We start from the raw sequence: 13093 nt of genomic DNA, 5'->3' as shown, positions 1-13093 counted from the left end.
TCTCCACCCAACCTGTATTTGTGCCTGGGGTTGCCACGTCCCAGGTGCAGGACCCTGCACTTGGCTTGGTTGAACCTCATGCAATTTGCACGAGCCCACCTCTCCAGCCTGTCCAGGTCCCTCTGGATGGCATCCCTTCCTTCCAGTGTGTCAACTGCACCACCATGCTTGGTGTCATCAGCAAACTTGCTGAGGGTGCACTCTATCCCACTGTCCATGTCTCCAACAAAGATGTTAAATAGTACTGGTCCCAATACCGACCCCTGCGGAACACCACTCGTTACTGGCTGCCACCTGGACATTGAGCCGTTGACTGCCACCCTTTGGGTGCGGCCATCCAGCCAGTTCCTTATCCACCGAGTGGTCCATCCATCGAATCCATGGGTTTCCAATTTTGAGACCAGGATGTCGTGTGGGACTGTGTCAAATGCTTTGCATAAGTCCAGGTAGATGACGTCAGTTGCTCTGCCCTTGTCTACCAAGTCTGTGGCAGTATCGTAAAAGGCCACCAAATTTGTCAGGCATGATTTGCCCTTGGTGAAGCCATGTTGGCTCTTTCCAATCACCACCTTATTTTCCATGTGCCTTAGCAAAGATTTCAGGAGTATCTACTCCATGATCTTGCCAGGTGAGACTGACTGGCCTGTAGTTCCCCGGGTCTTCTTTGTGTCCTTTTTTGAATATTGGAGTTATGTTCCCTTTTTTCCAATCAGTGGGAACTTCACCAGATTGCCACGATTTCTCAAATATGATGGAGAGGGGCTTAGCAACTTCATCTCCCAGCTCTCTCAGGACCCATGGATGGATTTCATCAGGTCCCATGGACTTATGCACCTTCAGGTTCCTTAAGAGGTCACGAACCTCATCTTCTTGTACTGTGGGTGGTTCTTCATTCTCAGAGCCCCTGTACTTGCTCTCCGTGACTTGTTCAGTGTGGCCAGGGCCCCTGCTAGTGAAGACTGAGGCAAAAAACTCATTCAGCCTTGTCTGCATCCTGGGTGACCAGGTCTCCCGCTTCCCTCTGGAGGGGACCCACAGCTTCCCTCGTCTTATCCTTATCACTCATATATCTATAGAAGTTATTGTTGTCTTTCACATCCCTGACTAGATTTAGTTCTGCCTGGGCTTTCGCTTGCCTGATCTGGTTTCTGGTGACTCGGACAGTTTCTCTGTATTCTACCCAGTCCTTCTTTCCCTGCTTCCACCCTCTATGGGCCTCCCTCTTGGTCCTAAGCTTGCCCAGCAGTTCCCTGCTCATCCATGCAGGCCTGCCAGCTACTCTGCCTGACTTCTTCTTTTTCGGGATGCACCTCTCCTGAGCTTGGAGGAGGCAATCCCTAAATACCACCCAGCTCTCCTGGGCCCCTCTCCGCTCTAGTTCTTTTTCCCATGCTACCTTGCCAATCAGATCTCTCAGGAGATCAAAGTCCGCTCTTTTGAAGTCCCGGGTAGCCAGCTTGCTGCACATCCTCCTTACTGCCTTATGAATCTTGAATTCTATCATCTCATGATCACTGCAGCCGAGGCTACCCTTGAATTTGACATTCCCGACCAGCCCCTCCTTGTTGGTAAAGACAAGGTCCAGCACTGCTCCCTTCCTCGTTGGTTCTTCAATTATTTGAAAAAGCAAGTTGTCGTCAACACATTCCAAGAACTTCCTGGATTTCCCGTGCTCCGCTGTGTTGTCCTTCCAACAGATATCAAGGTGGTTGAAGTCCCCCATGAGTACCAGAGTGTGTGAGTGCGATGCTGCCCCTATCTGTTTATAGAGGGCCGCATCCTCACTGTCACTTTGGTGGCCTGTAGCGGACTCCTACTGTAACATCACCTGCCCCCATGCTCCCTTTAATCCTCACCCATAAGGTCTCTGTTGTGTCTTCATCCGTCCCCAGTTGGAGCTCCATACATTCCAGGTGGTCCTTGACATAGAGGGCAACACCCCCTCCCCTTCTGCCCATCTTGTACTTCCTGAAGAGTCTGTAACCCTCCATTCCTACACTCCAGTCATAAGAGCCATCCCACCATGTCTCAGTGATGCCAATAAGGTCATAGCCTTGGAGGCGTGCGCACATCTCTAACTCCTCTTGCTTATTCTCCATGCTGTGTGCATTTGTGTATAGGCACTGCAGCTGGGTGCCTAAAGGGGCTGACTTTTTAGCTGAGATGGTAGGTTGATGGGTCTCCTTGAGTTTTTTTCTGCTTGACCTGTGTTTAGCCCCCTCCCCCTTCGGACCTAGTTTATAGCCCTTTCAACAAGTCCTGCCAACTCGCAGGCCAGTATCTTCCTACCCCTCTGAGACAGGTGTACTCCGTCTGCTGCTATCGTATCTGGTGCCATGTGAATTTCCCTGAGGTCAAAAAACCCAAAATTTCGTTGGTTGCACCAGTTTCTGAGCCACTTGTTAATCATGTACGCCTTTTTATTTCTTTCAGTATTCTTGCCTGCAACTAATGGTATTGCTGAAAAAATTATCTGTGCCCCTGATCCCTCAACCAGTTTCCCCAATGTCCTAAAGTCCTTTTTGATTGCTTTTAAGTTTCCAGTATTGATCTCATCATTTCCCACCTACATAACTACTAAGGGGTAGTAGTCAGAGGGCTGTACCAGAGTAGGCAGCCTTCTGGTTACATCTCTACATGCTACATCCAAATGTATTCTCCTGTACTAGAGATGTTGGAGTCATATGCTAGTCAAGTCAGAGAAAACCAAAGAGAAACAAGTTCACATTGGTACCTTGCACAGCGTGAGACTGCAATTTGTACAGTACTTCAGACTACACAGAAAAACTGCACAGACTTCCATTTTACTGTTGCAGCTAATCCTGTAAAAATTAACGTATAGCAAATGCTGGTAGAATAGGTAGGTCCCTGGGCTGTCAAAGATTATTTATGCTAAATTCTTATCCTTAAAGAGGTTGAACTTGAAATAATAAAAATTTAAAAAGTGATATAGACACCCACCACTGAAAAAATAGAAGCTGAATTCTTCCACCTTATTTGCATGCAGGCAGGTGTTAGCATTGTTCATTTCTACATGAATATACATTTATATTTATACATTTACATTATACATTTATACATTGTTCATTTATACAGCAGTCGTTACCTCTTTCACTAGAAATCAAGGTTAATACAAATAGTGTTAAAGAGGACACCTCCTATGTGACAAGCCATAGTACAGAAATAAATCCAATTAGAAGCCTGAGCTATCTATGCGGAGAGAACAAGCCCTGCAAAGGTGTTTTCCAGTCTCAATACACGAAAAGAGTAAAACCAAGAATATGATTTCCCGTTCATTCCAGTATTCCCCGGGATGAAAGCTCACCGACACACCCACACAAAGGAGCTCAGAGAGACAACCATATGAAGCGGGGGCGGGGGGGCGCCACAAAAAATACCCTGCCGAGCTACTTCCAGGCCCAAACCCGGAGCCAGGCCCATCTCCGCATGCCCAGAGGGCACGATGGCAGGCGGGAACCCAAACTAAGGACGCCCGAGGAACAACCACCCCCCGGGGCATCCCAGCAGAGCCATCAGACCCAGCGCCCAGGTGTGATAGCCATCACGCCGAGGCATCAGGAGCAACCCTCCGGATCGCATTCTAAACTCGGGGTTTTGGTGCCTGGGGCTGGGAGGGGCAGGCCAGCAGGAGCCCCGAAGCAAGGCCGCGGCCCTAGGAACGGGAGAGGCCCCAGCGGACCCGGCTGTCCCGGGAAGGAGACGCGATGCCTGCGCTTACCCGTGTCCTCTTTGCGTAGGGCCCGCTCCAGCTGCTTCGCCTCCTTCTCCAGAGTGAGAGAGAGGGCGCGCAGCTTCCCGAAGAAGTCCCTCGACGCGTCCATGGCCCGGCAGGGAAGGGGAGCCGCTAACGGCCGCCCTGAGGAGAGCCGGGCCGCGCGCCGCCTGAGGAAAACGGCCACTACTGCCCGCCGCCAGCTTCGAACGGCGCCCAGCGCGCGCCTCATTGGCGCCGCCAGGCCCCGCCCGCCGCCAAGATCTCGCCAGAGCTCGCGACACCTGCCGCCCGCCGCCATCTTGCTGCCCACCGCGGGGGCCGGAGCCGTTAGGGGGTCGGTGAGTGAGAGCTGGTGGGGGGGTTGTGTGTGGGGTGTGCGGTCCGTCAGCGGCCGGGCTCGGGGGGGCTCTTGGCGGGCTGGCCCAGCCCTGAACCGGGAGATGAGGCCGGCGGGGAGCGGGCAGGGGCTCCTTTTCCCCGGGCAGCAGCGCTCGCCCGCGCGGGCCGAGCCCTGGGGCCTGGACGGCTCCTGTGTCACGGGCGAGCCCCGGCGGGCAGCTGGGCCCTGTCCGCCCCCATCCCGTTTTTCATAAATAATTTATGGAGGACATGCTTTAATCTCAACGTAAGGATAACTGAGTAAACTGTAGCTAAAGAAAGATTTCCATTTTCCTTTTTTGCCTTATCTTTCCAATATGCCTGGCATTGTACTATCTACTGTATGTAATCATAGACTCATAGAATCGTCTAGGTTGGAAGAGACCCTTGGGATCATCGAGTCCAACCATCTACCCTACTCTACAAAGTCCTCCCCTACACCATGTCCCTTAGCACTGCATCTAAACGGCCCTTAAACACAGCCAGGGATGGTGACTCCACCACCTCCCTGGGCAGCCTGTTGCAAATATCAGGTTCTGACCTTCTAACCAGCCAGCTAAAAGGCAGCGGAGTATGTGCAGATTTTTGATTTTTCTTGTTAAATTTTTAATTTATGTATTTATGTCCCGATGTAATGAGCTTTTTTTTTTTTTTTTTTTTTTTGTCCATATTTTAAGGCACAATGTTTTTAACAACAGTACTACTCCGCAAGAGAATTCCTGGGAAACAATGGATTGGAAAATACAGGCGACCAAGACCAGTTACCAATGCAATGAAGCAAGCAATGATCCGAAGGCTGGAAATCGAAGCGGAGAATGAATATTGGCTGAGTCGACCTTACCTGACACGGGAACAGGAGTACAAACATAATACAGAAGAGAGACGTGCAAAGTGGGAAGCTTACAAAAGACTGGTGGCAGCCAAGTTTCCTGAGCACAGATACATGAGTGATCATTTAGACCACTTAAATGTGACGAAAAAGTGGACATCTTGAATAATAGGGCATATTTCTTTTTGGCACCTATTATGCACTACCATGGGATCTGCTGTTGTACCTATTATGGTAGCTTTGTGATTTGATAGAATAAGGGTAGATGACACATGAGACTTTGTTACAGTATACAAAATCTTACATTAAAAGTAGTCCTACACAAGAGTGTATGTTTTCTTATTGCTGTCTCTTTAGAAAAAGACAGTTCTTTCTGTAGCTCTCTGCCATCTGCCTGTCTTCTGTTCTCTAGGGGTTTTCTATAACTCAGTGTGCAGTACCAAGTGCAGTGATGATGATTTGAACTAGATGTTAAAGCTTCACTAATTCCCCTTTGAAAGCTGGAACACACCTGCTGTGTTGAAAGGGATTGTGTGCTGGTACTGACCAGATGGCTCTTACTGCTCCCTCTCCCTTCTGAAGGGACACTTCTCTACACGTTAATACTCGAGATGATGGCACTTACACGCTGTTCACTTCATCAGGCATGTGAAGACCAAAATGAACTAGAATGACAAAGTTAGGTGTGTGAGGCTGGAACTCATGGAAAATTGTAAAATGTTCCTGGTTTTTTAAACTTTCTGGAAGGAACCATTGAATTTAAATGCCAGTGCCACTGTCATGTCAGCGGCAACTTGGGTGTTCCTGCCCTCTTTTACAGAGATTATTGACTGGCAATCTGATTTCTAAGTCATGTTTAGTGTCCTGAAGGAACATAGTCAGCCACAAGTTGGAGCTGTTTTATTTCCCGTCTCAAGACCCAAGTGACCTGGAAGATGTGTCAGGAGTGAGTGTAATCTTAGCTTTGCTGCAGCCAGAGTGTAAAAATCATGGAACAATTACAAACTGTTTCCCAGGCAGGCAGTTTTTCTCACTGATCTAATACACACATGATACAGCTGAACAATTTTCAGATTCTTTCACATACTTTTATTAAGTTGATGTTGCATTCACTGATGAGTTCAAGTGTCAAGTCCATTCATATTTTATCTCTTTGGAAAAGAGGCCTAAAATGGTACAACTTTTTTTTTTATTATTATTTAACATGAATTATACTTCAGAGAAGTATGAACAGGTCTGAACACTGATGTACAAAATCCTGAATGCACTTTCAATGGTTATAAATGGCTTAAGATAACATTTACGGAAAAGTATACATACGGGGAAATTGCACAATACAATTAAAACATGACGGAACTTCCAGGCAAAGCAATGTGATTTAATATTTAATTCATTTTATAAAAGCCCATTTTAAAAAGTTACTTCAAGTATTAAACTATAAATGGCAACATGTTTTCTCTGTGCATAGGACTAGTCCTACCTGTAACATACAAAAACTTACAATAAACGTGTCATTATTACATACACCTTTTACACTTCACTTCCAACTTGAATACAGCTCATTACAAGTTTCGGCAGCACAATTAAAAATAACTGTGGAAGCAGAACAGCTGGGACATTGTGATTAGTGCAAATGTTTATGACCCTTGCTGGCAAGTTCAAAAGTAATTGCAGCGATAACCCGGGGATGTTTAATTCATCCAAGTTAAAAAGGGGAGAGGGAGAGGAGGCAGATTTTGAGCAGCAGGATCGCTGCCTCTTTCTGGGCTGTTTTTGATTGTGAATTGCCGTTCAGAAGGATTTAAGTGTCTGAGAATAAAGCTGATGGCAAGGGGTTGAGGGAGAGGAGAATGCTCAGAGAAACGTGCCGAGCATGGAAGTTGTCAGCCAGGCGACGTGCAGGGAAGGGACTCTGCCTGTCACCATGAATGCTTTGGTGCCAGTAGAGGTGATCCCAGTGCTTCATCCCAACCCACCCGCCTGCCTGCTGAGCACGTGCTCTCTGCCTCTTGGGGAAGAAAAATGGGGACACCCCTTTCCCCAGCCCCAAAACAAAGCAAACAATCCTGTAAACATTATCAGACTTTACTACCTAATGGAAACAAGATTCAAGTAATTGCTGCAGAAAACAAACAACCAAACACCAGGTTTAATCAGCAATAAAACTAACTACAACTTGCAGCTTCATTACATTTCATGACAGTTACGTAGTTAAGAAAAATGCATATAAAAAGCTGTCTGTATATATACAAAATAAATTGATAGAAATGAGTGTAGTAAGTGAGTTCAGTATTTTAACAAATCACTTTATATGCAGCTGCTCTCTTTGGTGCCATTTAGGGATAGAAGAGCCTCAGATGTTACATACCTGGATATTTTTTAGGTACTGTGAAAGATGTGTTCTTGATCTGCACTGAGTTGAAGTAGCTGCTATTTGGAGCCTCTGTAAGTGCATACCTGAATCCCCCAATTACATACAATTTTAGACAGTGTCTTCAGAGAACATATACTATGAAGCTCAAAGTTTGTTGTTTTGTTGTGGTTTTGTTTGTTTGTTTAATTTTTAATCAGCATGATCAGTCAGTGCTCCAGCTCTAGGCAGCTCGGGTTAATTTCTGTCAGTCAACGCACCTCCTGGTCAATCTGCCAGGGGCCAGCGCTGCTGCAAACGCTGCTTTTGCCTCCTCCTGGGGCCCTGGGGAGCTACAGCTGGACCACACTTCAGCTGCATCAAGAAAGTCAAGTGTGTATCGTGTGGTATTGAACTTAACCAAACCTCCCAAACCCCAAAAGATTATTTACAATACAGAATAGCCACGCAAGACCAAATGAGGGAAGAAACAGTACCTGAAAATGGTAGGCATTTAAGCAGTCTGGAGACCAGGCCCAGTTTCTAAGACCAGCACACACCACCAGCAGGTCGGTACCTGTGAATTCCACACTCAAGGGGCAGCTTTAACAAAAACGTTACCGTAGTATCTACTCAAATCACTAAAAATAAAAGTGCCCGAAGTCCCTCTAAAATAACCCTCTGAATGTTTAAAATGGAAGTTTTCAACCAAAGGGTTATGATGCATCTAATGTGACACTGCAATCTTGGTGTAATACTGTTGGAAATGAGTGGTGACAGAAACCTACACACCTCTCCCTGCCCTCCTCCTATCACATGCCTTTGGTAGGAGCAGCAGTTACGTGTGTATCTTGTACAGTCCATAAATAAATCACTGTGAGAAAAAAACACAGAACAGTATTAATTGTTTTAAGTAGTTTTAAGAATTCTTTTCAATTTATGGATTTCCTTGCCTCATCTCCACCAGGACAGGTTTATCATCTTAATTCATTTCAGAAATCTGGAGAAGAAGTCACACAGAAATCTTGCCCCTATGTCAGGCTTCTGTCCTCACACTGGGAGTTTAATGTCATTTTGTGTGTATGACTCCTGTGTGGATGTGGATTTTTTTTTAAAAAGAAAAAAGCAGTAAGAAATACTAAAGCATAGTTTGTAATTGCAGCCAAAGTCAACCATCCTACAGTAACTACAATACTACTTATAGCTTGCAATAGGAATTCTTTGATGGCTCTAAAAGCTTAAGGGCTGTTATTTTTAGTGACGATCTAGGTATTTTCAAGACCTGCTGATACAGAGTAAGTTAAAGCACAAACCCAGCGTGTACCGCATGACCCAGCACCCCGACCAGTTTTTTTCTCAGGACCTATCTCCCATTTGGGCCTCCTGAAGAGGCAGGGCTGCTCTTCCTGCTGCATTCCCTGGAAGTTTTTAGTTCTTCAGCGCATGGGCCAAAAGGACCTATGTCCTGGAGCACCCCTATGCCCCCCTGCCTCTGCTGTTTGCATCTCAACAGCCAAACAGCAGTTCGTTCTCACCAACTCTTTAATTCCTGGCTTGCTCCCTCCTTTTGCCTTTCCCAGTCTTTGATACAGCACAGAATGTCCTTGCTTATGGCTCAGGAGCTGGCAGGACAGCTCAAAGACAGAAGATGTCATCCTGCCACCTTAGATGTGGTACCTCCTCCACAGCCAGAGCCTGCCAGGAAAACCTGACTCCCCAGTCCCACTCACTGGTGGGCCCTTATTGCTCATCAATACAGTTCCCTTAAAGAACTTAATTCCTTTCTATCAGTCTGGGGTTTCTCTTCATAACCAGTTCTCTGGGAAGAAAAAAGGGGGAGGGGGGGGGGAAGGGTTGAGAGGGAGGGATGTGTAAGAATCATACTTGAATCATTTCACTACATTTCATATTTGTCAAACTGACTTTTCAGTAATGCCTGCTTTTACACCAACAGTAAATCTGGCCTCAAGAGTATCCTAAACATCTGAAACACGAGAAAAATCTGGGACAAAATGTACCCGTGATCTCCACAAAGATGTCAGAAATAACAGCTCTTCATGAAAAGCCACAGGAACGTCCACCAGATGTGGAAGAGCTGGCTTCAGAAGACCAGCATTTGCTACGGAACACACATGGATTTAGCCCAGTCTGTTTACTCGCAGTTGTTCCTGTAGATTAACTATCCTGACTTAAGAAATCAAACAAGTTATAGTGATGATAGCCTACAGTATATATACATTCACATGGGGATATATTGCGCACTTTGTGAGGGGGGTGATATTTACCATATTAGAGACCTAGATTTTGCTTATAGTTCTGCTAGAGGATGACTGTGCACGTGTGATCTCAGCTGCAAGACGCTGATGCTGTAAAAGCCAGATGATACCCCAGGCCCTCTGTTACAGCTGCACCAGTGCTTGGGACTCCAGATTTTGGAATTCAGAACGAGCCATTTGAACTTGCAGTCTTCTCTCTCTCTGGTCTTCCCCAAGAAATTCTGCTGGTGCAGTACTGCTCACTGTTTGAGAAGAAAATGCTGAACCTTTCAGATTAATGCGTATCAAATGCTTTAGTAAGTTTTGAAAGTAGCAAATGCAAAATTTCTTGTACAAAGTTTGAAGATACATTCTGCAACTTCTATAAAACATGCAAGTTTGGACTACTTCTGTCTCAAGAACATCCAACAGCAAACAAAGCATGTTCATAGGTTCTCAAAGTGTTCTTGTTCTAAAAGATTAAAGTCTAAGAAAAATTTATTCTTTCCGAAGAAAAAAAAAACAACTTGTTTTAAACCTTACAGTATATTTGATACCTTACTATCTCCATCATAAACGTATTTGAATTAAGTAGCAATCAGCTTGGGAGAGAAACCAAACAGGTTCTTTCGGTCCAGATCAACTCTGCTACTACCTTCAGTCTCAAAAGGGCTCATGTCTATTTGTAATCAGCATCAACTGAACATCAGAAAAGTTACAGACAGGAAGAGAGTATCTGTCACTTTTTCCAGGTGCAGAATTCCAATCCCACCCGCAGACGAGTTAGCGGTCTTCTCTACAGAGGAGTGAGGGGAAAGAAAACCACGTTGCTTGCTGTAAATCTTGAGCTTGAGAGAGACTTCGTTCCTCACACAAGAAATACATTTTGCCTTTTGTGAAGAGGTACATCACTGCACAAAACAACCTTTAGCAATGTCAGCGTCACTTGAACTGGACTTGAAAGTGGCAGACTAAAGCATACAGATTTTCAGTGTGTTAACACAGATGTATGATCTGACACTAATTTTCTCTTAAGTACTTTGCATTTGTTTAAATGGTACTTTAGTACCAATAAAAACTTGTGCCTTTATTAAAAAGATAAAACAGAAGTATAAAACAGTATTTATAAACCATCAAGAGTCCCATAGAAAAAGCAGTACTCTTCCAGTTCCGTTTTCTAACAACACACAACTGCAGTAAGATTTTTCTCAGGGGTACTTTACCATTTTGTTACTGCCTCATACAGAACACTGCAGACATTAACAGAAAATGTAACAATCATTAGTTCCTTTTTGGATTGGCTTTTCTTTGTACGCTGATAGACAATTGCTGGAAAGTAACAATCCGTGTTTTTTTCAACTAAAAACCAAGTTTGCTTCTTTGAGCTCTATTCTTGATATGGTTAAATAAACCAAGTTAAAATGATGAGGTGGCTCAATCCCATAACAAAAAAGCAACACCCAAGTAAAAGGCTTTTACGTTGTTGGCATTGCCTTGCTCCAAAGCACAGCTAGTAGAAGGAATCCTGAAAGACCTGGAGAGCTATGAACATGGGGTAGACTGGTTAGTAGAAAGAGGGTAGAAGACATCATCCAGTCCCTTCCCTGTCACCTGGTGTTTGAACTATGCATAGTTGCACTTCAGACTCACCGGCCATGCTCTATGTTGATTTCTCTCTTTTTTTCCTTTTCCATTTCTTTCTGTACCTTGGAGACCTGCTACGGAAGTGACTTCTGCAGTGCCTAAGGTATGAAGTTTGCCCGTGGGGAGGTAGGAGTCTCTGCAGTCTACCCCCACCACTGCAGCATAACAGAAATGCATAGTTCCCACCCTGGACCTTGTGCATCCAAGCAGGGCACTTCAGGATTTGGCCCTTTGGTAGCAGTATGTAATTCAGTGTTGCATAAATGCACATTAAGAATCTTAAGGCATCTGTCTTAACTTCCCTGCTCTGCAATAGTGCTTACAAGAATCCATTGTACTGTGCAGAAATTTGTATTTCTTGTCTCTTCCTAAAATGTTCATGTTCCATTTTTCACTGATCAACTTCTTCCAAACAAAATTAAGTAATATTCAAGCACAAAATGTGTTGCAGAAACCTAGTGAAACAAAAAAGGTAATTAGTGGAACTATACCATTAGCTTTCAAAATACAGGAAACAGTGCATTACAAGAACACAGCTGGGTAACACGTAATTTACAGACTCCTGGTTCAGGGCAGTGGTTAAGGTAACTTCAACTCATAATTAGGCTTCTGGGAGGTGTGGGGTTTGTTGTTTTTTTTTTTAAACCTCTTATGTTTTAGAAGATTATCTGCACTAAGAACATCAATCCATCACCACTGACCTGTGGCTAAAATCTGTTGGATCCCTGATTCCAAGAAATGCTCATTCATTTTAAATTACATTGATAGATACGGGGACAGAAGTGATATTTGCCTAAGTAAGGCTGGAGGACTGGCCTTCTTTTGGAAATCATGCTCTTTTCTCTAGAATAATCTGGGAATTTTACTTGGCAGCCATAACTTCGATTGCTTCTGCTGTGTGTTACAGGCATAAAACTGAAAAATACAACTGTCAGTCTGTTACAGGGTGTGTGAAAGCGCATGGAACAGATGTTGGATCTCACAGCTATCGCACAGTTCCTTACAGGTGCAGAGGGACTGGAATTAACCACTTTGCCCTACAAAAACTGTGATAAAACCCAACTGAACTCAGAACAGCTGAAACGTGCTACTGAGTTAACCATTACTTGAAATAGCACATACCAAAATGCTTTTGTGTTGGGTGCAATTATGCACTACTTCCTTATACAACTTTTAAAACTATAGCAGTGTGGGCAAGTGCAACAGAAAGTACACAGTCTTCCTTTACTAAATTTGGCCTGACTTTACGAAAAGAGGATAGAAAAGAAATTAATCCCAAACTATTATCAGTTAATTGTCTAGCCTAAGCCAGTGACTTATGCTCCCTCTCTAGGACAGTGGAAACAAAGATTAAGACCTGTCTATAATACCCTATCAAAGGCTGCTGGGATGAACAGCTCTCAGAAGCTATCTAGTCCTTTCTATGAAGAATAGAAAAGTCTTAATAACCCATTTAGATCAGATTAGTTTTTATATAGCTAGAGGCTGGAAGGAGTCCCTTGCCTGAGCCTTGCACATGTCCCTTGCACATTTATATCAATGTTAACGAAAGTTGCAACGGGAAAACTCATTATTGGTGGGTTCTCATGGTTGAGTAGGTTTTTTAGAAGCACCACTGACTTGTCCAATTTTGGTTTTGTATGAGTTTACACTGAGCAGTCTGACCAACTTCAGTCCAAGCATCACACCATCCCCCACAAAGGCATTCTAGACAGGTTTTTTTTTCCTTGAAAACAAACAAACAACAAAACCCCCAAATCTGCACTAAAACAATTATTCTAGATCAGAACGCTTATTAAAAAAAAAACCAAACAAACGTAAAAATGAAGTGATCCTAAAATTACTGAGCTCACAAAACTCAAATATTGTGTTTTCTTTCCAAAGAAAATGGGAATTCCTTC

General features: G+C 44.4%; 3 protein-coding genes across 5 annotated transcripts in view; 1 reads left to right on the top strand and 2 right to left on the bottom strand.

The window, feature by feature from the left end:
• The window catches only part of SKA3 (spindle and kinetochore associated complex subunit 3), a 17580-nt gene extending 13559 nt beyond the window's left edge, over positions 1-4021 (bottom strand). Inside the window, exon 1 of the mRNA XM_014965914.1 lies at positions 3740-4021. Within this exon, the coding sequence (XP_014821400.1) occupies positions 3740-3965 (226 nt within the window). The 5' untranslated portion in view covers positions 3966-4021. The remainder of the gene's footprint in view (positions 1-3739) is intronic.
• MRPL57 (mitochondrial ribosomal protein L57) lies at positions 3943-5268 on the top strand. Its single transcript, XM_014965919.1, has 2 exons — positions 3943-4074; positions 4792-5268. Exon 2 carries the CDS (start codon positions 4797-4799, stop codon positions 5106-5108), a length of 312 nt encoding a protein of 103 aa, XP_014821405.1. The 5' UTR covers positions 3943-4074; positions 4792-4796; the 3' UTR covers positions 5109-5268.
• Positions 5269-6009: 741 nt separating this feature from the next.
• ZDHHC20 (zinc finger, DHHC-type containing 20) overlaps positions 6010-13093 on the bottom strand; it is a 49344-nt gene continuing 42260 nt past the window's right edge. For all 3 annotated transcript variants that reach the window (XM_014965915.1, XM_014965917.1, XM_014965916.1), the window contains one exon: positions 6010-11647. The gene's annotated coding sequence lies outside the window, so the exon portion shown is untranslated. The remainder of the gene's footprint in view (positions 11648-13093) is intronic.

The sequence above is a fragment of the Calidris pugnax genome, unplaced genomic scaffold (assembly GCF_001431845.1).
Source record: "Calidris pugnax isolate Ruff unplaced genomic scaffold, ASM143184v1 scaffold20, whole genome shotgun sequence".
Classification (NCBI taxonomy): Eukaryota; Metazoa; Chordata; class Aves; order Charadriiformes; family Scolopacidae; genus Calidris; species Calidris pugnax.
Note: the sequence above shows the minus strand (reverse complement) of the source record. Positions and strands in the feature narration are given on the sequence as shown.